Source organism: Phaeoacremonium minimum, assembly GCF_000392275.1.
Source record: "Phaeoacremonium minimum UCRPA7 unplaced genomic scaffold PA7_03_scaffold_146, whole genome shotgun sequence".
In the NCBI taxonomy this organism is placed as follows: Eukaryota; Fungi; Ascomycota; class Sordariomycetes; order Togniniales; family Togniniaceae; genus Phaeoacremonium; species Phaeoacremonium minimum.
In genome coordinates, this window is record NW_006921053.1 from 316,645 (window position 1) to 341,817 (window position 25,173).

Here is a 25,173-nt window from a genome sequence, read left to right on the forward strand (position 1 = left end):
GGGTAGGACGTGAAGAGAATGGGCAGGTGAACCATCGAAGGAACCACTCGACATCGAGACGCCTGGCTTATCTTGCAAAGGCTGTCATATGTGGGACTAGGTTCTGCGACGCCAGGCGGGCTCATTGATTGTCGATAGTGTGCTGCTCGTGAGTATCGCTGTAGTTAGGTCATGGCTTGTTCCTTGTAGAGCGATATGTTGAACCCCCACCATCAATCCTACTCACCAATTTCGAGAACCACAACTTTGGCCATGCCTGCCCCCCAGCTAAGGGTCTGGGAGGTCGTCCTTCTCCCCAGCGAGAGGATGAGGTGATGAACACGGATGCTACGTCTTTGGCCTCCAGTTGCTGAATGCTTATTGCGACATGGTGCAAGCGTCAGATCTCACAATCCGAGTGTCGAGCCCGCGAGCATGCAGAGCATCGAGATAGTACGAACTAGAAGAGGCCGCCGCTTATGCTGGTGGCTATCTCGGAAGACAACGATTCCGCCTCTTGAAGTGGGTATGCCAGCGATGGGGGAAAGCCTGTCACCCAAGGTAAGGCAAAACGATATCTGGTTGCGGGAGCTGTTGCTGTACTGTATTGCTGCATTGCTGTATTGGCAAAATAGTAATCGAGTAAGTGGGAAGGCACCCGAGGCACCCCGCTGTGGGCAAGCACGAACGCACCTGCAGAGGAGCTTCTTGCCCCATCCGGACTGGCCCTGGGCAAAAGGTGGACCAGGGGGGCCCGTCCCGTACCTAGGGTGGCCCGTTCTCAGGAACAGCAGCAAGTTACACCAATCATCAGCTTCGTCAGGCGAGAAATTTCCCCGAAGGCAGGATCGACTCTAGACACCAGCAGGTCGCTCTTGCTTAATGAGGTATTCCAGCAGCCGGTCAATCAATTCATCCAGTCAGTCGACGCTTTTCTTGCTACCTCCAAAGCCCCTTGCTTCTTTTGCTTTGATCTTTCCATATTCCACGTTAGCTGTCTTGATAAGTAACTGACTTGCACTTTCCGTCATAGTCCAATCAAATAACGGCTGCGGTAGTTTTGGGGCGTCCCTTGCTGCTCCATACCTCGCTTTCAGGTCGCTTCTTTCCTGTAAGGGCAAGCCGCATTATCATCGCTCAGTCTACACTAGAGAGGAGCGAGATAAGTGAGCTCATCAGATAGGTACAGTCCAGAGCAGACGACTGCTTCACCTTCGACTCCTTCACATTCCGCCGTTGGTTACACAGCTCTCATCTCCATAATAAAATAATCTCCACCGACGTTAGTCGACACGCTTTGATGCTCATCATGTCTTGCTTTTTCCTGCTGGCGGCCATGTGCTCCTTCCAGCCCCTCACCCGGCCCACAGCCGTTGAATGTGAGAAGTGATCAACCTAATACGGACGAGTCTTGACGTGATGTCTGACGGAAGACTTCCACGAACATTCCAGCCGAGCCAGCCAACCTACGCCACCGCTATCAGGGCGCGGACAGGTCTCCGAACTCGCAGAGTAGAAACCAGAGACAATGCCCTCAACCACTAAAACTTCAAGAAGTCGTCGCAAGATCTGAGGTCAACCTTGATTTACTGACTCGCCGAGGGCCTAGATGCCTGAGGTAGGGTTACGGTGTGGCTCTGTTAAATTCGCCGATAGGCCGCGCTCCCCTCTCCTAGCCGTCGAGGCTCAATTAGCCCGAATCTGACCTGCCGATTTTGATGAGGAGTGCAACATCACACTCTCTGCGTTTTATTCTTAGACAGACAGAGAGAGAGGGGCAAACCCCATGGCAAATGCAGCAGGGTGCTTTGAAATCCGTCGGGAGTGCAAGGCACTACATGAAGCACACATACCTAGTCTACAGTAGCCAGGGCTTGTGGAGGACCCTACTGTAGGCTGGCTGTGCAGGACACTGCTCGAATCTGCGCGATATCATACCATCGCCGCAAACCTACCGAGTCTCACTTACCCGCGAGCCGATGATTTGAATTAGAAAGAGCCTCTGTGCGCTGCAGCATCGGCTAGAGACACATTCTGTGTTCATTCTGCTCCGCGCTTACAGGATACAACATCGCGACGGAGGCGCCGTGCGGATGACGTTCAACCGCATCCTGAATGTCTGTGCTGCTGCTTAAACGCTGAGACTCAGTACAACACCATCGCTCGGTGATGGAAGCCACATAATCAATCGTGCATGAATGCGGTCAGCCGAAGCCAGGTAGAGCCTGTCTTGAACACAATGAAAATCTACGACAGGGCCGACTGAGTTGTGCGCCGTGCGTAGACTCAAGGATGATGAGACAGATTCCCCTCAAATGATCCTATATAGGATTCTAGACCACAAGTGCTGCAGCCTCTCCAAACGCGCTAATGCTGGCCACTTTAACGGTTGCCAACTTTCTGCCAGGCACGCGCAACTTGAAGCCTGATCTGAATGCTTGCTTGCTTTCCAAGCCTTCTCATTGGGCTTTTCGATCATGGGGTGAGCAAGGGATCAGAAAGGCCAGCTTTTTCACTACATAGCTTCGAGGAGGTGCATTTCAGCTTGATGGCATTCGCCTTTCAAACTGACTTCCCTAGTCTTCTCACCGCTCTTTACCAAGGAGATCAATTCGTCCGTAAGAGAGGGGACAATTCGGCTCAAATTCAGAAGATGGAGGCCCAGCTGACACACCCACTGAATGCCTAAGTTAGGGGCTGATAAACTAAAGAGTTAGCCCTGAGTTAGCCCATTTGCTTAGGTACCCAACTCCTATAAGATGAATTTGTTCCTGCAGTGGTGGTCGACTAAACGCTGCATCCAGACGCATTTGCCTGTTAGTGCCCTTAGCTGCCGCTGATAGCCTTCCTAAGACACGCAAATATACCACCATAACTGGGAGTCCGTGACCTTTTCCTTGGATAGTGTCGCAGCGAATCGCTTGGGGAGTTGCACTCGCGAGCCGTGCTGCACACCCTTTCCAGCCACTGCAATGGCCAATTGGCGTGGCTTGGAGCCTTCTGTTGCGACTGCGCGTGGCGTTTGCAGGCATCCAGGTTGCCAGTCGGTGATGGTGTTCTTCGATTTGAGCCTATTTGCCCGAGGCGCTTAGAATGACTCGCAGCTGCATCGCCATGTGGTGGTGTGAAGTGTGACAAGGCGTTGCGGGATGACCAATTCGAAGCTACAGAGACATCTCGAAACGATCAAGCATCCGCAGACAAACGAGGCGGGATACTCATAGATGTCTCCCTCGCATATTGAGCAAGAAATTGATGTTGTATAGAAGGCTGTCAAATCAACGCTCTGACCTACCCTAGCCCAAGTCAACTGAGGCTGAAGCGGATGGGACGGTCCGCATAACTAAGGGTATCAAAGTAGTGTGGAATGCCTATTGTCTCTCATGCAACAGACAGCATTGGGCATCACTCTAGGTTCACACTGCAACACCACTTTCTTCCAATATGAAGAGATTACTCAACATAGCCAGTTCTACCGTGGCATTGGCAGGCCGTGCGTGCTCATGGCATGAACGAACATCTCGCATCCTTGCAGCATTGAGTAATTCTGATGTCGACATTGTGGTGCACATCTCCCGCAGCGATCTCGTTTCAGCTGTCACCATCCCCCAAAACCCCGGATCAAAGAGATGGATTCAGTGTTTGAAACTGCAAAGCACGAGCCTGGCGATCCGACATGACAGGCTGGACTGTGCAGAACCTTAATCTGTCATCACAAAACTTGGTTGTGTAAGTCGCACAGCCAAGGCTATGAGTTCAAGACAGCATCCATGTTTCAAGCATTAAAGAGACCAAGATGTTATTACACGATGCAGCGATATGACAGCTCGGGTGGCCAATAACCTTACAAGTGTAAAGCGTTGCTTACCGTGCCTAGACTCTTTGATCCAACACTCTCAACTCTCATGTAGTGAGTGAGGGAGGGTGAAACGAGCATTGATTCGTGGTGCCTACTTTTACTATTTCCCAACCATGATCATCGACAGCGGCGGATGTTCTGCTGTCACGGTTCCATCTGTCACCCGTTTAAACCTCCGTGCTTTACTGAGCCATAGCTACCACCAAATCTATACGCTCTTCCGTGGGGGTGCTACGGCTTGTTATCGTGGTCAATATATGGACCATTAATGTGTGTGCTCGTTACCGGATTTCGAGAACCAGCAACTCATGGCTGCTCGGCAAGTCGCCATCCGAGCTCTGAAATCCTGCCTGACCAAACTCCCAATCTATCTGAGACCGGCATATTCTTCGCAGTGCTGTGATATACTAGGTTTGATTTCCACACTCGAACTGGTCATCATCTGCCGTAGCACGGTCATAGAATCAAATGGAGCCGCCCAGCAGACCCGGATTGTGGCCATTTCTTTGCCTCGCTTCGCTATGACCTACACAGAAAGCGAGCACTTTAACTTGGCCCCGCCAGAACCGGGTCATGACGAGATTCACCTTGTTCGAGAAAGTCTCCGAAGGTTGAAGCACCGTTTCATCGATCCTCGTTTCCGCCAGCTCCGGTTGTTGAGGGCTGCTCATTTCATGACAGCGTTATCTTGCGGCCCCATGCTGCCGTAACCCGGATCGCGATGGAGTCATCGAGGTCGAGAAGCTGGCAGGCCAGCACATCTCAATATTGCCACACGCTAGGCGTCGGAGCAAGTGCTCTATCAGGCTGCGACAACCAGAGAAATCTCGTGGTGTTCTCGGACTGGAAGAGTGACGAGTGCCCGTGCTGCAGCGGCACGTCTCCACTGGATGATGGACATATATGTGTTCCGCTCTCCGGGTATTAAGACTGATCGACTAGCTTTCTCAACACAGGCCGCAGCGTCGTATCCGATGCGGATATCACGAATTTGACAAGACTTTTTGACAGCAGAGCAAGCGAATTGCACACTTGCGCTCGCGTTCTCGTCCTTGCTGTCCCCATCTCCAATGGTGCACCTTGCTCCCCCACGTTAGCTAGGCTGGACAGATAAACAGAGAGAGTTGCATCGCGTTGACGATAGTCTTGGGGCCCTGCGGAGGACTCGTCATCTTCCGTTTCTTGGTCCACAACGTCTTGCTCATTAAAAATAGGTGATCACTTGACAGCACTGTTCTGTTCCTGGCTGTGGCACAGCACACTTAAATTTCCGCCTACCGAGCCGAGACCGAGAGAACCCCTGGCTATCTAAATTCAGGGGACCTCGATCTGGAAAAGGGGACAAACGACTTGCTGAATGCAGACGATATTGTCAGCCAAGCATTCAGGGACCGACTGGATAAGGAAACATTGTGGGGCGATGTTGTCAACGACGAGATCTGCTCTTGCGAAACAATGCAGATCATTGTGTTGCGACATGTTTCTTCCTTGGAGTCTCCATCAGGACTGGAGTGGAGCGCCACAATTTTTTATCACTGAGCTCGTGTTCCTGACCATGCTTAGTCAAAGCGCCGACGACGAGTACTTCCTGAGCTCTGAGAGACTGAGAAATGACTTCTCAGAAAAATAGATGACTCCGGGTTGTGATTCCGACGAGGCGACTATCGACGCCCCTGCTTTGAATAGCCCCAGTCTTGATCGTCTCTGCAACAGTCGGCATATCTATGGTTGGCAAGTGAGGTGATTTCCGGTCAGAGACAGCCCATGTGAGGTAGGATGATCCATCTCACCACCACTCTACTCAACATGATGTTATGGGGATCGGGCGGAAAGACGTGAGGCAGTTGAGCAAACCTCGTGGCTCTTACACGCGTTAATCGTCGGGTATGGCGATAATTAAGACCTGATAAACCGGCATTGACTAGCTTGTTGAACAACAGTGTCAACAGCATCTATCGCTTTACTTCCCGCTGGCTATGTCACCCTCTTGACCTTGTTGACTTTCAGTTATCTCGTCTCTCTCATGTCACTATCTGAGGAACTGACAAGGAAGTTTTCTAGGGGGCATCATCAAGTCTTAGATACCGATCTCTGATAATTATCAGGATGTATACTCAGCTAGAGAGCCCAGATACTTCATGTCAACACCCTTTCTTAGTCGTTCCTAGTCTACGTCAATGATAGGTTACTTTGAGATACAGGCTCTTATGCCAGTACAATCGCTACTTTCAGAGTAGATAAGACATCGTTCCAATTGAAGAACTCGTTACCTTGAAATAATTCGTTTTCTCGATGGCATTGAAGATGCAGTTTCTTAGTGCGAATTTATACCGTAGTTGACCACGTGCTAGTCCCCCACCAATCCCAGCGGCCGACGATGGCTCCAATTCTTTCAAGTTATGATATCACTCATCTCAAGCAACATCTTCACGCTCTCTCTACATTTCTGAGTACATGCATTCTGCTTCTTCTATACCCATATATTTCTTTATTTGATTGCAGTTGTTATAGAGTCTGAAATTATCCACAGCAATGGCGTCAACAGTTGACATAATAACGCTCGAAAATTTTGAGTCTAAGATGCCGCCATGGGATCCAAATAGCTCGAGCCACCTGTATGGTTTAGTAGACATGGGAAGGTTCGTCTTTCATGCATGTGCCGGAGATGTCCAGACCTGATGGTGAAACAGCAACGGCATACGGTTTTCCATTTCAGATCTTTCGCCTCCGCGGGCCCGATTGCTTAAATGCGTCTATCGCGAGCGGGCAGCCATCTCGCTGTTCGACGCGCTGAATGCAAACTCTACAGGGCCTAGTGGCCCCCTAACATTTCCTGAATCAACAATTGCGGAGGTGTCCCAGACACTGGCACGTTTTCGATCCATTGCAGTAGACGACTATGGCGTGCCCCTGTCCCAGATCTCCGTCTTCGCGACGGAGGCAATGCGCCGGGCTGCAAACGCCGGAGCTATTCTAGATGCCATCAAGACAGCCGCGCCGGGACTGAGCGTGCAGATTCTCGCTCCTGAAGTGGAAACGCTGTTCGGTGCCATGGGCGCACGGTCGGGTTTTGTTGCCGTCAAGGGGCTGTTTCTGGATCTGGGTGGCGGCAGCGTTCAGATGACGTATATGGATTCTTCATCTGACGTTCAGCCAAGTTACGAGATTGCAGCTGCCCAAGCTGGTGAAAGCCTGCCATTCGGTGCGGCGAGGCTCATACGGGTGCTGGAGACTGCTAGCGCAGATGTCAAAGCAATCGAGGAAGCGAAACTCAGCACGGGTATGGCTCGGGCGTTCTCCGTGCTGAAGGAGAAGTTCCCCAGCCTGGCGGAAACTGGTCATGGCGAAGCAAAGGACGGCGTTGATGTTTATCTCTGCGGCGGTGGTTTCAGGGGCTACGGCAGTATTCTCATGCATAATGATCCCATACAGCCCTACCCCATACCATCCGTCGGGGCTTACACGGTTTCCGGAGATCTATTCAAAGATACGAAGACCATGCGAAAGTTGAACGCGGAATACGAGGGCAAGATCTTCGGCATGTCGAAACGCAGGCGGCACCAGTTCCCAGCGATCGCCACCGTCATCGAAGCGCTCGTCCAGGCTGTTCCCAACATTAAGTCGGTCACATTCTGTGCTGGCGGAAACCGAGAGGGTGCCTTGGTGTTGAAACTGCCTCGAGACATCCGCGAGAGGAATCCATTGCCATTGCTCGCTTCAGTAGATGGCAAATCTGACTTCGATTCTAAGACCACGGAAACAGTGCTTGACTCTTTATTAGCGGCGATACCGTCAGACAGAGACTTATCTCGCATTCCATCAATATTCAGCCTGGGTCTGGCACCGCTGTTTGCACGAGAGATTTGGGCGCGTTCGGGAGAAGACGACGACTCGAACGCGGCACATGCTCTCCATAACGCAGTACACGGATATCCGAGCTCGCCGGGCCTGACGCATCTGGCCCGAGCCGTGCTAGGTCTCACGCTTTGTGCCAGATGGGGAGGCGGGCTGGCTCCAATCAACATGCAGCTTCACCACAACCTCAAGGCTCTTGTCGAGAGGGCAGATCCGGAGGCAAGCTTTTGGGCAGAATACATTGGTGCATCTGCGGCAGCATTGGCACGAGTAATTTCTGCCTGGCCGGCTGGAAGGAGCGTGATCGACATCATAAGGTACGCCGGCCTCTGGCCAAATTGCCAGGAATTTACTAATGAAAGGCTAGATTTGAAGCCAAGATGAACAGCAACAAGATCGAACTGAAGATACTTGTTGCACATGAGTCTACAAGAGGCATCAGTCCCGCTGACCTGTCCAGTTTATTCAAGAATGTGGGCAAGCGCAAACACGACAACAAGAAGGCAGACAAAAAGGTCTTCGTCACCGTGGAGAAGGTGGCCGAGTAACCACGATCTGAATCATTGCGCTTCTAATCCTCCTGTATGTGCCTACTAATGGCTACGACACACTTGAACCCGAAAAAATGAAACGAAGGCAGGTCTAATAAGCGCGGATGCCAAATGCCCAGCGAGGGCCTCCAGAGCTCTAGTCCTTTGTCTAACCCAGCTCGAATCTGAAGCAAAAGAAATTGACAGTCTCCCAAAATCCAACCAATCAAACAGTAAATGAAATCGACCGCGTCAGGACATGCTATCTCCGACCATTACTCCTATTGAGACATCGACGCTTGTCAAGGGCGATTTCGTGCTTAATGATTACCTCCCTGAGGAAAGCATCTGCTGGGGAGGGCGCGGCATTCTCTGTCTCGCCATTCAATATCTTGCAAATTTGGCCGGGAAGGCTAGAAACAAACTTACGAAAGACGATCCTTTGCGCGCAGACGTTCTCGAATTCGGCGCGAAGGCTGTGATCGTTTTGTAGCGCCACATCGATCTCACTGCTATCTTTCAAGCCGAGATACACAGGTGATTGCCTCCGAAAGTATGCGGCGTAGTGGATAATAAGGAGCCTTTGCAAGTCATCAAAGACTCGGATGCTAGCGCCAGACACCGGATATCCGTTCGGTTGTGAGCCAGATGACATCGGTTGCTGTACTGCCTGGTGATATGGGCCCAGTAGATCGCGGTAGAGCAGAATGAGCTGCCAGAAGCTAGCCCAGACCGGCAGGGCCGCGGATTGGAACCCCTTCTTGGGCAGAGAGGTGTCGAGCTCTTCGAGCACTTGGCGCTCGAGCGAGACGAAACGATCCCGGGCAAGCCTCCTGAGCTGCAGGTGTGCCACGCCTGACAATGCACGGGCTTGCTGAGTCGGCACCGAGGTCGCCCACAGCACTGGGCTTCTCCAGATCGTGTACCAGCACCGGATCTCATGAACCATGTGAACAAGACCTTTCTGTGAGTTGGTTAGGCGAATACGACCAAATGCAGCCAGCAAACCACTGTACTGCCGTGAAGGAACCGTGACCAGGCTCCTAGCCATGAGAATCAAGCGGCCAGAACACAAGAAACTTGGCGTCTAACATGAGAAATGGCTGACATACCTTTGGGAGGTTTTTTGAGCTCTTCGCATACGCAGACAAGAAGGATCCAATAGACTGGCGAAAACTCATTGTTTCCCGGCTCAACTGTTCCTCACTCCACCTCATGAAGTCTTGAGGAAGGGGAAGATTGTGGGATAGACAGTACTGCGGCTCTAATGTCTCCTGAAAATTGTTGGCTGTTCCTAAGACGCTGTGCCTCGGACGAGCATCAACAGTACACTGCTGAACCATCAGTCTCAGAGGAAAGTCCATGTGCCTCGTTGCCTCAAAGCGTATCAGCATTGGTACGGCCTGCCCGAAAGAACGCAGATTGGCCAAGATCGAGCTGTCTCTCCAGATTTCTGCCAAGGCTGTCAACACATATGATAGCAGAAGGGCTCCGGCGCATTACCTGCTTCAGGGATACGACAGTGCATGTCTACAAGCCTCTGAATCTCACAGACTTGCGGGTGATTCGGCTTATACCTGATGCACTCGTTGCAAGGGGTGTTGTAATCGCACTTGAGATGGTGTTAGTGGGAATCTCCCCTCTTCGGCCAGATAAAGGGGCACTTACCTCGACTTTCCGAATACGGCATCGCACACAGGCTCGTTTCTTACGCATACCGGCTACTTTTTCTCGCTTCTCCCCAAGTGGTCTCCTCTTCGGGGCACTAGGAGGTCGTGGGAGTGGACTGCCCACATTGGAAGGCTCAGGGGTCGAGAGTGCGAGCGGACCCACTTCAGGGTCGACATCGATGTCCTCGAACATGCTGAAGCTGAAGCTGAGGTTTCTCAAGAGGTCTGAATCAAGCGAGTTTTGTGACCCTGGATCTCCAAACTGCCCTTGGTTGAGCTGGGGCGTGGTGAGCTTGTCGTCGCCTTCTTTCACCTGGTCTAGAGTGACATCCATCGGCACAAGGTCATCCGCAGTGGCATAGTTGGCCGTGAAGGAAGAGGTCGACGAGGTGTAGCTCTGGCCATGGCTCAGACTCGGGTTGGGGTCATCGGACGTGTTCGACCAGCTGTCAGTATGGGCGTGTTGGGGCCCTTGGCCGGGGACCTGGAGGAAGTCTGAGGAAAACCGTGAAAAGTCGAAATAGAGACCGAAGGCATTCTCCGATGGCTCTCTGATGTCTCGGAGGGTGGACAGAATAACCGGAATCTCGTCGATAGCCGCCGTCGGAGAGGTCCCGTGGTCGTCCTCCATGTTTTTGATCCTTGGTGCGGCTGCCTTGGTTGGTTGTGTCACTTACACGGGCTTGAGGCGTACTAGACCGGGTCACGTCCGGGGTTTCTGGGTTAAAAACCAGGTCTGGATGTAGATAAACCAATAGATGATCACAATTCACACAATTGCAAGAGCTTTTCAGAAACAAAACGCATTAAATGTCAAACATGGCGTTTCAATTGAATATATAAGACAGTGACGCCTGGCAACTTACCTCTTTCCTCCTGGACGCGGCAGCCAATCAAAGGCAAGAACCGGGAGGGAGCAGAGATGTCTGGTTTTCGGTCAAGAAAGCCATTGAGAGCTCGCCTGTCACCTGCCTTCCCGTGACTTCAAGATCCGGACACTTTCGCCTTAACTTCACGTACATAAACTCTGAATCCTATCAATTTCGAGCTCGTGTTTGAAAGTAGCAATATTGATTCCATATATTCGGGCTCATTCAATTCATAAGATGCAACCACAATTTCTTGAGAAAATGGCAAGGGATAATCACTCGGGTCCCTGAATCCGGATGCCGTGTTCGTATCCAGACAGTGAGATAGATGATGGGCTACAAAGTGCAATAGAAGGGTAGGTCTGGGTCGGCTCTCAAATGGTCAGCGTGGCATGCCCTCTTCCAGATCTACTGCCGCTCAGCGCTTGGGAGTAGCCGTCTAGGGCTGAACTTTGGGTTGTCAGACAATTTGGGGAAGACATCCGCGCGTATATTGTGGCTTCAAGACCATGTTGTGCAACTCTCTCTACCGTTCGAAGACGCCAGGATGGCTACCGCCTTTGCAAGCCAGGAGGACCAAGACCATTCGGGCTGTCTCCGGAAGAAAGGATCATGATTGAGACAAGAATCAGACGGAGGTGGTGGGAGTGAACGGATCGCCATTTGACAGCAATTGGATCAACGCGCGCGGGTCGAGTGGATGGAGATGCATCATGATGTCTTCTTGTTCGAAAATATCTGACAAGCGGAGCCAGATGCACCAGGCTGCCAATTTTGAGTCGGCTTAGCACAGCCGCAGCGCTTAATCTTTAGGATTGGACTAAGTCTCGAAACAAGACCATTCTGCTCCTAAACCCTTCTATGAGGAATGCATGTGTCATTTTCCTCTGATCGTAGAGTCTTTTTAGCTTCTCGAACTGAGGCTGCTGCAAGGAATGGATGGAGGGTTGACAATAAGCTCCTGTCGAATACGCATATTAATTCCGGCAAGCAAATAGCCACTCCGGAAACTCAATCAAGCGAGCGAGCAAGCGAACGCAAACATGCATCATGATCTGGATAAAAGCGATATGTAGAGACTCGGGATTGCAAAATCGATGTTCAATCTGAGAAGCTGCAGCCCTAACGAGACCCTCTGAATATTTCTAATTCCGTGCCTCTACTCTACGGTTTCGAGAAGTGAGTTAGTTGCACTTGCCCCTCCATCGCGGCTTCCTTGATTAGACAGACTGTGGGTCGCAGACAAAATCGAATCACAGCGGGCGGTGGGTCGCTGGGCTTAGGCTGGGGTAGGCATGGTTAGTGGTCGATCCTAGTGCATGTCTGAAGGGGGGCTGTGCACTCTATTTGCGCAGTCGGTCTGTGTTGTCAGTGCTTGTTAACAGAGTCATTCTGGCTTGCCGGATGGCCCACGAGTCAGTGATGGGCAGTTTAACAGGCGGCGGGCCGCGGTTTTGGTCCCTCTGGCCGTTTGGGCGGACGGGACGTTGGAGGGTCCCGCGTCGCCGAAACTCAATGCTGAGGCCGGGCTGGTACACTATAGCACAAAGGGAGTCTGAATGGCGCGAGTTGTAAGGTAACTATGCCAAATACTGCCCGATGCTAGGATGAAGCGTTAACATCTTTGAACTAAAGGAGGAAAAAGAGCATGCGATATCCCTCATCGTGAACGTTGTTTCGGCCAGTGTGTCTGTACGTGCAGATCGGACCAGCCTCGCCAGCTGACCATCTACGTCATACCTGACGGCCCAGCCAGGGGACTTCTGTATGGTCCCTTCCGTCCCAAGAAGCATGGAAGCGGCAAGGCACTCGTTGAACCGGGGAAGACGGCAGCGGCACAGTACCGTCCAGGAAACGGTTTAATCTTTGAAGCACATCATCCATCGACGGAATGGCCTAACGAACTGCCGACGACGGTGAGAAATAGCTGGAAAAGATAAGGTAGAGAGAGTCGACGTAGGTTTCCTGCAACATCGACGGTTGAGCACGCCATTTAGAGACCATAGCCCGGTTGACTACCAGGTCATTGCTAGCAAGTACCTAAATCCCTCGATGCAATTACATGTACCTGCACTGCACCTACTTCCCTGCACTCTATCGCATTGCTGGAGGAGGATGCGTTGCCTGTCAGAGTCGGGGCCGAGTTGGTAGGAAGGTCAATTGGATTGTTGGAGCGGACCCCTGTTTTGCGCGGTGACATCGACCGCCTGCCATTGGAATTGCTGAGCCGCTTTGCATCATCATCCTTCTTCGGCCACCTGCCCAATCGTGACGGCATACCCAAGCTTAGAATTTGTTAACATAACATAACCTAACATTACCTCAACCATGCGAGTTGACAACAACAACAGCAACAATAGCAACGACACTTCACTGTTGCCTTTCCTCTTTCTCACTCTTGAGATTTAAGATACCTTCCTCAACTAGCTCATCTTCCATCCTACTTCCTTACATACCGGTAGTACTGACGCTAAAGACCTACCCGAGACACCGAACACTGCCAGGCCAGCTTCTACTACCCACCTGAACCTTAGCTCCTCCTTCTGCCAGGACCCTCCCGAGTTCTCCTTTTAGGTACATACTTGGACCGCAGGAGACGACCTGCCTAAGTCTCTTCTTGCCTGCCTGACCCTGACCCGACCCCGACCCCCGATTGTCCTTGACACCCCGCCATCACATACATAAAAGGTACATGCGGTGCACATCGACCTACCTACCTAGGTACCTTAGGTTGTCTCATTTTTCCAATCTTAAGCAGTGTCGCCATCTCCACGAGCTCCGTTTTACGATTAAGACACGACGGACACGAGGCTTTTGCTTTTGCGTTTGCACCACCAGCCTTGAGCAGCAGCAGCACTGCTCCACAGATCGCTCGTCCTCTCATCCCAGCTTTCTCCACTTAGTTGCCATGCGAATGCCGCCCCCCGTGGACGCGTAACGACACTCCTCTCCCCTTACGCAACCGGCGGAAATCAGGGCCAGAGCCTAGTGCCTCTTATATACCGGTACCTACCTCACCTACCCAGTCGATCCTGTCCACAGGACGACCCGAGACTCTGTCGGGCTGAAGCTTGTGCTTGTGTTACCACATCTCCAGCTCAGCGCAGCTCAGCTCAGCAGAACTGTCTCGCCCAGCATGGCGTCCAGTAAGTCCTCTCGCTTGAGACGGGACAAGTCACCTCTTCTCTCTTTAAACTTGAATCCCCGCATCCCCTTCCGCCGCCCCAGCCCCTCTCCGTCGGGAAATGCTGGCGAAGATCACAAGTTGGAAGTCGAAGAAGAGCAACCTACAGAGGCCGCAACGGAGGCCCATTCAGAGGGAGGGGAAGACCACCAGCACGACTCAGAGCCAGTGCTCAAGGTGCAGCGGCGGTCATCGACACTCGGTCTACTAACCTCTTTGATTCCCTCGCTCATATCTCCTTCTCCAGACCACCCGATCCACCGAAAGCCCGTCAGTGCTTTCCCACCTCCCACCTCAGACACGACAGGCCTTCCGCCCTACCAGCTACCCGAGATAAGACACTCCACAGGACTGGGCATCTCAGCCCCATCGGAAGCCCCTCCTCCTCCCCCGCCAAAGACCTCCTACGATATAGATACACACGCCCAGAAGCATCATACCATGCCGGCAGTGATCCACAAACACAGGAAGACACCCTCCTCGGGTCCTCCACCTCCCCAGCAGCCTCCACCATTCCCACCTGCAAATCAAGGGCCACCGCCTCAAACGAGCAACTTCCAGTTCACCGAGACTCCCTCCTCGCCGAACCTGCACAAGAAGAACAGGAGCAGCTCGGCTCAGCCAAGCCCAACCAGCAAGGAGAAGCATTCTCGGTTGCAATCGACTCGGCGGCCTTCCCCTTCGCCGGAACCCCGGGGCAGAAGCACTTCGGCACATCCACCACCGAGCAGAGGAGGTCAGTTGGATGCCCCTCCTTTACCTCCATCCGCATCACGGCCGTCCTCTCAACAATCCAGTGATGGCAACCAGAGCCCTGTGCATGGAGGTGAGAGCCGAGGCAGGCTACGGAGGAGCTGGTTGCCAGGAGGGAGGTCGAGATCGAACTCCCACGATATGGGTAGAGCGCAGACCTCTGGTGCGTGGATCATCTCGACCGAGAAACAAGTAGAGTACAATACGGCGTTTCTTCTTAAGGGTGATAAGGTACACGAGCCCAACAAGATCTTAACCTTTTACACATCTAACATCATACAGGTACCTGAGCTTTGGAACGAGAACGGCGCTATTTATGTCTACTTGTACCCAAGAGGCAGTGGCCATGGTCCATCCTTCAAGGTGCCGGCGCAGACAATAAATTCGTCCAGGGTCTTTGCAGAGCTCATTGAATCGGATACTGCGTCGATGACAAGTGGCCGAAGTCGGGCTAGAAGCTTTGGTGGGCGTGACAGCTTGTCTGCCGCGGACGCGCACCGTCACAAGGCTTCCCCGCCAACATCACCTCCTTTGGCCGGATCGGAGACGCCAGGAGAGTCGAGACTTTATATTCCTCCTGCTCCAGGGCTGAATGGACAGCGAGCTTCCCCGAACCAACCACCGATTTTGGATAGGCTCATATCCGTTCGCAACCTGTTCGCATTCTTAACGGGCCAGCCCCTGGTCGGAACCAAAGCACATCCGACTATCTTTGCCGTGTTCCTTCAGATCTCGTCTCTCCTCAGAGAATTTGATTTCCTGAGTTTTGACGGAACCTCATTTGGTGAGGCCGCGGACATGAGCTTCAGCTTTTTCATCGGCCAATTAGGTCTAGGAGATGTAAGGCACAGCCGGGAGAAAACATTGGAAGCCCTCGTTCTTGGCGAGCGGATGAGATCATGGGATTTGTATCACGAAGCCTTCACGCATGCTGTGGGCAAATACGCCGCCATTCTGGACATAAAGTCGCCCCTTTTCGAAAAACTTTCGAGCAGCACACGGCAACGTCTGGAACGAGCCCATCTGGATCTCCTCAGTCGCCAACATAATGTCAACATGCGACTCGAGGATTTTGAGTTTCCCAGTCTGTTTGCCGGTATCGCCAGCTCGACGTCGAACCCGCTTTACAGAGATGTTCGCTTCAAGAATTGGAGAAATTCTTTTGCCAGGATGAGAAGCTTCGTCATGAGCTACTACAAGTCACAATTCGGCAATTGGCCACCGAAAGCGCGAAGCAAGAAGAACCCATTTTCGGAAAGTGGATTGAATCGCTTGGTTCTGAGGATTCTCTATTCCGATCTATGTTCCTTGTACGACCTACTGGTTGATCGAGAGTCCGTGACGCCGCGAGTCATCGATGAGTCTCCAGAGGACATCTCACCCGAGGAACTGAACCCCGAAATCTCTGCTTTGCGGAAGATGCTCAGCGAGTTCGACCATTCCTCGCCTCCTGTACTGCCGCCAGTGCCATTCGATATACCCAAAATACCCACTATGACTACAATATTACCTACTTATGATGAGCTACAGCCGAAGGACCAGGCCAAATTTGATAAGAAGATTCAGTCTCATGAACTCCTCTTGATATTGCACAAGGCTTATAACTTTGATACGGACAGCGTGAAGACGCCTTTCTTGACAGAGTTCAAGGAATTCGAGTTGAAAGAGGCTAAGGGCAAGTTCGCCACCGACATGGCTGACAACCGCGTTGGCTACTGGCTCTTCCTGTATGCCGTTATCCAATCACTTCCGATGCTTGTGGTAGATGCTCCTGGCCTTCATTTCACTGAAAGTGTCGAGTATTTCCTCTGCGAGCCGCCTCAAGGCAACCTTCCATGGGTGGAAGATGCCGGCGAGGTCAGGAAAGCATGGTATCAAATTCCTGGCCAAGGAATCGTTGAGCTCTCTGCAGATGTGGTCATGTTCAGTGTCGAGGCAGTCTACCAGCGGAGCCACTGTTGGCTTGCAGCTAAGAACTGGGAGGTGACTAACGGATCGCTCCCATCGGTCCCAAGCGTCGGGGCGCCGCCCCCAGTTATGTCCCCACTCGAAGCTCCCCGTGCCGTCTTCGAGGACATGGACCCGATGCAGAGCCCACCTGCTCTAGGCGCCACGGGTCCCTCACCGCCGCCTGGCTCGACCGGCTCACTCCCGCTGCGTGGCCGGGATTCCTCATCTGGTCCATCCTTCAGGGGCTCGGGACACCCATACCGATCCAGCATCGTGCTTGGTCTGGAGCCCGTGCCCTTCCCCGAGGGCATGCCGGGTAGCGAGAGGTCGAGTCGCATCGTCAGCCAACAGCAACCCCGGCATGGTTCACGCGGATCCATCCCTGACACAGCAGCCATGAGCAGAAGCCGGTCCGCCGGCAACCTTCGCGGCATGATGAACGAGTCTCCTGCGTCCGAGCCTAAGGATCGCCAAGGCAGTGTTGGCGGAAGCACCTTTGACGACATCCTGAAGAACATGGACGGCCAGAAGAAGCAGACCAAGAAAAAGTTCTTCTAGGCCATTCATTACTGAAGTTGCGCCTTTCTTCAGGCTTCCCCTTCCGAGCTGCTTCAGTGGCAGATTGAATATATTGTAATGATACCCGGCATCAAGTTGGTGCCCCCTTTTTTTGGGCCTTGAAAAGTCTCTTCATCAGAGGCACAATCTAGTCACATAGCGTTGATATTGGTCATCTGAAAAATAAGCATGTCAAAAATTTGTGGTTGGCTAGTTGAGCATGTCATTTGCATTACTACGAGGAAAATGGTGTGTTAATATTGCATTTTGAGTATATGGGTTCGAGCATTATAGACTTCTCATTTTCTCTTCATATAGAGCCACTTCGCTTGGAGCAAATCACGGTGGTGATTATCACGAAAGATGCCACTTTTTCTACGATCTCGCCTCCTCGGGCTCACCTTCCATCGCTCGTGCCCTTCCCATCACAGATGACAAAAGAAGTTCCTCCATCCTGACCACCGTCTCGGCCTCCGTCTCCGTCTTCTTGACCCAACCACTCGCCCACTGTCTCCGCCCTTGCCCTCTTCCCCACTGCGCGCACACTCCACGCAGCACTGCCTGTGGTTGCGCCTCTCGCACCTGACGAGGCCCGCCCTGCAGTGTCCCGCGAGGCCGTCGCGCCACTGCGCCTCCGCGCAGAGCGCGATGCCCCTAGGCAGCGAGCCCGTTGGCGCGCAGCAGTGGCGGCAGTAGAAGCGGTCTGTGGCGAGCTGGCACATGGACACTGCGATGTCTTCAAGAGCACGGCGGCTTGTGATGAAATAGTAGGGCTGGGTGTATCGTCCAATCTGCTGAAAAGAACATGGCTCTTGACGCTGGTAGAAGAGATAGAATATGCTGATGGAGATGTTTGGCCGTAAAGACAATGAGTTATTGGGCTGCGCCCCAACAGTCAGGGGCTGACGAGTATCTAGTCAACAGATGTCACTTACTCACGGCAATATCAAACATCACCAAAAGAGGTCTAACTCCCCATTCACTCGTCCCAGTATCGCATCTAAAATCATATTCAGTCTATACGGCATTCGTCCTATCGTGCTTTCCAGAGGGAATCTCAAAACCTGTAGCAAACCGCATTACGGGCCTACCCCTGCTTCCATGACCCAAATAATCAACAAAGTAATGATATAAAATGTGTGATCCGTGCTTTCCCGCGTTAGACTAAATCAAAAGAGAAGTCGACATTACCCCATTGAGGCAGCTCTTCCTCCGACGAGGCTGCTCGAACTCGGGAACTCACGATTCGAATGCTCAAGTCTTCTACCTCAGACGGATTCACGGGTGTCCCATCCGCTCGCAGCACGCGGACCTCAAGCCACGCGCGTAGATATGGTTCGATATCGCCAACTTCGAGGGATGGTAGAATACCCTCTGCGACCATCGTGGCCAGAGTCGAGGTCATGGGTATTGTCCCTGTGGTGTGCATTCCGGAGGGAAGCATTTTGCGAGCATGCATGGCAGGCGCAGCGAAGATACTCATAGTACCAATTGCACCTGGGTCTGAACGCCAGCTTCGTGGATCAGTAGGCACCTCGCCCAGAAAGAGAGTTACCGAGAAAGGACCGTCCAACGCTTGCTTTTGGGCACGAATGTTTGCTGTCCATTCCCGATATTCATCGTTAACAATAACGTCTCGACTGGCCGGCTTGCCTACAGAATGACGCAGATGATTCACTGTCCTTCTCCCCAGTATGGAAGCGTCTTGGAGTGAACGGCTTCTGCGAGCGACTGCCAGACTGCCAGGGCTTGATCCACCGTAGAGCTGGTTGATAGCAGCTATCACCTGAGCCCTTGCTGTTTCGTTTATTATTGGGTTGGATAGTGAGATGCCTGCAATTTCGGCGTACGTGTAACCCAAAGCTTCTGGGTCGCGGACCATGTCTGAAGTCCAAAAGTTACGGTTGCTGTCGAGGAAGAATGGTGTTAGCGGTGATCCCGAATCCTGAATTTGACCAAGTGATGTTGTGTAAGAGTTCATCTTTGCAGGTTCTGGAGTGATCCATGCAGTTGGATAAAGAGCCTGCCACATGGCAAATATTCGATCGACCATGGCATGGTGAAGAAAGAAGATTGGATCGAATGATGAAAAGGGAATATAGGCCATATGGCCTACGCCGCCCCCCAAGATGTTGTGAATAGTGTCATGCAATGATTCAAGAGAATCGTATTCATTCTCGTGTCCGTCTGGTATCCAAGCCTCATTACTGAATGTGCTGTAGTTCCCATAATTCGAAAAGAGTGTGTAAAGGCGTTGTTGGAAAGATGGTAGGTTTGCGTCAAGTAATTGTGCCACGAAGGTGTTGTTGGACTGGGCTGCGGTCGTCAGCGTGGTTGGAGCACGCATGGTCCAGTCCCAAGTACTCCACTGCACAATGTTAGAAAAATTGTGTAGTAATACGGGAGATGACTCACGGGTGTGACGTTGAAAAATACAGTGGGATCCAGGGGCTTGAACTGGTATGTGAAGAGAGGATTCGAAATCATCTGTCGTCCATTTGGCCCATCCACCTCGACCATGGGATTGCCTCCTATACTAACAGGAAACACGCTATCTCCAGCGGGTGGATTTGCAGCCCAATCAAAATATGGTATTCGACAATTGGCAGCCGCGGCGACGAATCTGTTCCGGGTGGCTTCGTTGGGATAAAGAGATGCAATGTATTGCTCCAAGGCGCAAATGAGTTGCTGGCATAATGTGAGTAAACTCTTCACCTGCGTTAGTCTGTTTGCAATGTGAAATAACTTACCTCATACAAAGCCAAATATGGTCGATGCCAAGTTGGAAACAGTACGGACATATGATTGCAATAGCCGCTCCGTTCATTACCAGGCGTCGGCAGGACGTCGCCCCATGGCTTGTACGGAACACCGTGAATGCCTTGACGTTATCAGCGCCCATCAAACTTGTTCCAGATATGCAATATTTGCGGCCATACCTGCGATTTGGTACCACGAGAATGGTTGTGTCTGATCTGTGTACTGCATTAGACTGAGGGCCAGGATGTACAGAGTCCACCTGTCTGGGTCCTGCTGCAACTGTCTAATCTCTGGGCGAATCGGTGTGATGCTGTTCACTCGGGGCATGCCGGTGACAACAAAGGGGTCTGGGGCCTGCCGCCTGACAAGGTTGCTCATGTCGAAGCCGTAATTGTACTCTTGGCCGGCGGAGTAGCCAGCGCAGCAGGCAAACAAGAGGATAAGGAGGGCGTCGAGTGCCATGACAGCGATCGGGTCGAGTCAGGATGTCGAGTTAGGAGGCGTAGGTGATTAGGTGAGGTGCGTATTAGGTCACGTAAGTCGAAACGGAACGGTGAAACCACGATCGCAAATCTTTATGTACTGGACCCAGGTGAATTGAGGTCGCGGATATGGAGAGACTGGAGAGGGTGTAACCAAGGTAGAGGGAAAGGGGAGGAGCAAACGAGTGAGTGATGCTGCTTTGCCTTCTGGATTAGGGTATTGAAGGACAGCTCCAAGATTATGCGCCAAATTGTCGATACATCTAGGACTGAAGATATCCGACCACTAGTCCTGGAGAAAAAGAGTCCAGGAATGATGACAAGAGGGTGACAATGTGGTGTGGTTTTAGGGCTCAGCAGGCGCAAACATCATGGCTTGCGACCTTCGGCGTCGTGCCTGCCAAGATTGGATGGTTTCGTTTGCTAGTGTCTCAGGGCGACAATGAGCTCGCGGCTCGTGCCTTCCGTCTCTGGAGTGAAAGGTTAATCTCTTGGCCCGAGGTGGTCTGAACGGCTATAGAAATGCCTCCTTTTTGAATCTCGTGTGCTACTGCTGGCATGGATCACCACGAGAAGAGGGCGGCAGTTCCGAAATGAATATTCAATCTTCCGCCACGATCTTGCAACCATTGGAAGTCATCCCGTTCAACACGTAATACTATAAACACAGGCTGGAAACTCTGCGTACCCCTTCTCTGCTGCAGGAGGGGAGCGGCTACCTGCGTGGTGGAAAGGGAGCACAACATTGGATAGCGTCGTGCAACCCCCTAATGCCGTTCGGCTGCTGATGTCCAAGGGCCTTCAATTTGCAATTCACTTGACGTGTCTCGCAGTGGTGTAGGGACTCATACCTTCTACATGCTTTAGAACATCACCCTGACATTCAATGATCCTACAATCACCATAGAAAACATGTGCCAATCATAATACTTGATAGGCCACTTCTTAAGTAGAAATTTGGTATTTATTGACTAACATCATGATCCCATACAAGAAAAGACATCCTATCTATCAAGCGACCGCAAGAGCGTTCCGAAACGGCGGGTCCGCTTGCATTGCTTTTCCTAACAAAACTCCATCCAATGGTGCTGGTCTCAGCGGACCTTTCCTCGGGGCATCCTTGGGATCGACCCGGTACTTCAGCTTCACTCCCATCGCCGCCAGTTCCACATCCAGGAACTTGAGCGCTCCTGGGACCACCACCACCGTGGTGTCCTCACCCCCTATCCACTCATGACCCTGGCCATCTGTCCATATCTCTCCATCCAGCTTGGTGAGGTCCAGGTCCTCAATGGTATCCAGCCTCGTCGCGCAATTCCTGCAACGAACGGTGTTCACGGCCTTCCTCTTACCTATGAAAGGAGAAACCGTGGGCTGGACTGACAAGAACGATCCGCAAGTGCGGCATATCCAGGTCCGCGTGTAATCTGAACAGTTGAGCAGACGATCCTGAAGCAGAAAAGCCGTTCCGTGCGCCAGCAGGGCATCACGTTCCATCTCACCAACACGGATACCACCACCACGTTTTCGACCTTTGATTGGCTGGCCGGTTGTTGGAACAACCGGCCCGGTGGTTCGGACTTGGTATTTGTCGTTAACCATGTGTCGCAGCCGCTGGTAATAGACAACGCCGATGTAGATATCGCAGGCAAACTCCTCTCCAGTGATTCCAGAGTACATTGGCTCGTTGCCATGATAGTTGTAGCCGGCTTTCATCAGCTGATGGCCAAAGTAGTCGGCGGCCGTGTTGTCCTCATCAAACTTGAATGGCGTTGAGTCTTGAGCGAGACCGTGAAGGGCACCAGCTTTGCCGGCCAGAGACTCAACGAACATGCCGATTGTCATACGTGACGGGAAGGCGTGAGGGTTGATGATGACATCTGGCTGGATGCCGGACTCGGAAAAGGGCATATCAATTGATGGCCACTTCTGTGAAGCGACACCTTTTTGACCGTGCCTCGAGGAGAACTTGTCACCAATGACGGGTGAACGAGGAATGCGGAATTTGATTGAGATAGTCTGGCCCAGCTCGGTGCCACTCTCACTCCCAATTAATCGAACCTCTTCGATGTATGCGGTCTCTGAGTCTTTGTACTTCTCAAAATGCGTCTGGTTGTCGTTGTTCACCAGATTGCCCAGACGGTCTGAGGTGACGGTATGCCAAGCACAAATGACATCGCCTTCCTCAACTTTCCGGCCAATATATGGAAGCCCATCCTCGTCGAGCATGTCGCGCTGCCATCCTCGGATGGTACTTCCAGGAGCAAAGCCAAACATCTTCTCAATGTTTTTGGATGATCGCGTCCGCGAGTCGTCCTTCAAGCTGATCTTCTTCGTCTTGTAAATGGTACCATGGCCAAAACCCCTCTCGTGTGCAGATTTGTTGATGATCATAGCATCGTCCATGTCGTAGCCGGTGTAGGAAATGACGGCAACAACAGCGTTAGTACCATTAGGGAAGTTATCAAAACCGTATGCGTTATGCAACGGCGCCCTGACTATCGGAGTTTGACCGGTCTGCAGGCGATATGACTTGTTGTCTGTTCTGTAGCGAAGAGACGATCCGGGAGTGCCCATTGTTTGTTTACCCATCTGACATTGGTACATATTTCGAGGAGACTGATTGAAGTCCGAGAAGGGTGTCATATTTGCTAAGATGGACAGAATATTGGTGGGGTCAAATTCAACGTGGCTCGACTCCCCAGAAATGATCTCGGGCTCGGTGCAGGCAATAGACATGTAAGGCTGCTCATGCGGCCCGACAAAATCCTCTTTCTCAAGAGGTAAGTACTTGACTGGTCGAACCATTCTGGCGGGCTGTGACGACATGTAGACACCTGGGTACGATCCGCCATTGGAAGGGGGCACGTAGCCGATTTCGAGATGGACGGGAATGCCATGAGAACCCTCGACTTTCCAATGCCGGAAAGTATCTGCAATTCTCTTTGACTCTTTTGGTGTACACCATCCAATGATCTTTCCATCTAACATAACCACAACACTCTCATCAGTGGCAGACGAGGACGTCTCTACCGCGCCAAGTTCTGTAGCTAGCTGTGGTATAACAGACGCGTCGACATTTTCTGTCATTATCTTGCACTTGTGTGCCAGATGGTTCAGGAGACCGCAAGGGGCACCATCGGGTGTATGAACTGGGCAGAGAAACCCCCAAGATTCCGGTAGTAGCTTCCGCACTGTTGTCGTCTTAAGTTGAGCGAAGAAGCTACCTCTGTGCACCATTCGGAAGTGACTGATAAATCGGAGGAAGTTGAGTTTCTCCGCCACTACCGTGAAGCCGGATGTCTGTTGGAGATCAAGACCTGATGGACTGACCAAATTTCCGGTGGAGAGGAAGTATTCGAGGGCTTGACCGAGATTCTCGGTCGTCCTTCGAAAGATCGCATTTGGAAAATCTTTTGCAAATGTTTCCGTGGTAAAGAGGTTGGAGGGATATCTCCTGAAGTATTCGCGAAGAGCGCCTCGAACTCCAACAGACAGCATTTCATCCAGGCGTTCCTTCAGGATTTGCCCATAGAGGAAGCCTCCGAGGAGAATCTCCTGATTTTGGACAGCATCTGGGTTGTCCACCGAGCAGTCCCCGGCGACCAGTGAGTAGAGCTTTCTGATCATGAACAACAACATTTTGAACTTGTCAGCATCCTGGTCTTCTGTGACTTCTATATTGCCCAAGTGGACTAAGACAATTCTTCGAAGGAACTCCGTGCCAACATCATAATTGGACATGGTTTCTGGTACTCCTAGAACGACGCGAAACTTCTCTCCGAGGTAAGCGCGAGTTTTGGTCTTGGTGTAAAGCCCATATGTCTTGTATGTTCGCAGAAGTAGCTCGACGCGGTCTGTGACGAAAGTATTGTTGATGGCCTTTGAGTCGGGAGGGCCAACAAGACCCTCGAAGATCTCTCGGTCACTGGTCTCAACAAGAGCCTTCATGATCATCATGACTGGAATCAAATACTCGTTCTTGCGCCATGAGAATCGGAAGGTGACATTTCCGTCATCTAGATAATGGAGAACGTTTGTTTGCGAGGTCTCATCAGGTCGCACAGATCGAACTATGATGCCGTAAGGAGTATAAGCTGGACCTCGATTCTTGAAGCTCGGTCGGTTGATGGCAAGCGGAAAGTTCCTTCGGTTCATCAGGAGAAGTCGGATGATCTTTTCGTTACCATTGACGATGAAGTATCCCCCCATCTCTTCTGATTCCTCTTTCCTCTGCACCAATAAGGCGGGAGAGTTGCCTTCGAGGTGACATCGGTTGGACTAATGCTGTGTAAGCTAAGACGTCTAAACTAGGGGGTGATCCTCTACTTACCTTGATCATGATAGGCATTTGTCCAATCTCACGAATGAATTCTTTGGGATCGCCATTATTAATGCGGTACTCAAAGGTTGCGGTGAGCTTCCCGCGGTAGGTAACATGCCGTTCTCTGCATTCCGCCGGAAAAATCTCTCGAGTCTTTGCGAATTTGTTTGATTGTGGCACGAGCGACTTCTGCAAGGTGACACCCTTGATCCGTATACTCAACTTGTTCCTTTCCGCCGCCGACATCCCGTCTGTCCCGTCGAGAAAAGTCTTTGTCCCAATGTCTGCGAGGCCATGGGCAATGAGACCTGGCCGCCCATCGCTTGGGAAGAGGGCATTGAATGATTCGATATGAGGATTGACGGCAATTTGCAGTAGTGGATAAGCAGATCGGTCAGTG

General features: G+C 51.9%; 4 protein-coding genes across 4 annotated transcripts; 2 read left to right on the top strand and 2 right to left on the bottom strand.

The window, feature by feature from the left end:
• Nucleotides 1-6,469: 6,469 nt before the first annotated feature.
• On the top strand, nt 6,470-8,241 carry UCRPA7_2053 (putative retrograde regulation protein; the record flags this gene model as incomplete). The annotated part of the gene is made up of 3 exons (XM_007914628.1): nt 6,470-6,477; nt 6,529-8,010; nt 8,061-8,241. The coding sequence occupies 3 exons, from the start codon at nt 6,470-6,472 to the stop codon at nt 8,239-8,241; spliced, it is 1,671 nt and encodes a 556-aa protein (XP_007912819.1).
• A 1,512-nt stretch (nt 8,242-9,753) lies between these two features.
• Nucleotides 9,754-10,524, bottom strand: UCRPA7_2054 (hypothetical protein; the record flags this gene model as incomplete). The annotated part of the gene is made up of 1 exon (XM_007914629.1): nt 9,754-10,524. One exon carries the CDS (start codon nt 10,522-10,524, stop codon nt 9,754-9,756), a length of 771 nt encoding a protein of 256 aa, XP_007912820.1.
• A 5,669-nt stretch (nt 10,525-16,193) lies between these two features.
• Nucleotides 16,194-17,207, top strand: UCRPA7_2055 (putative choriogenin hminor protein; the record flags this gene model as incomplete). Its single annotated transcript, XM_007914630.1, has 1 exon — nt 16,194-17,207. The coding sequence occupies one exon, from the start codon at nt 16,194-16,196 to the stop codon at nt 17,205-17,207; it is 1,014 nt and encodes a 337-aa protein (XP_007912821.1).
• Nucleotides 17,208-21,460: 4,253 nt separating this feature from the next.
• On the bottom strand, nt 21,461-24,607 carry UCRPA7_2056 (putative dna-directed rna polymerase i subunit rpa2 protein; the record flags this gene model as incomplete). Its single annotated transcript, XM_007914631.1, has 1 exon — nt 21,461-24,607. One exon carries the CDS (start codon nt 24,605-24,607, stop codon nt 21,461-21,463), a length of 3,147 nt encoding a protein of 1,048 aa, XP_007912822.1.
• Between the last annotated feature and the right edge of the window lie 566 nt (nt 24,608-25,173).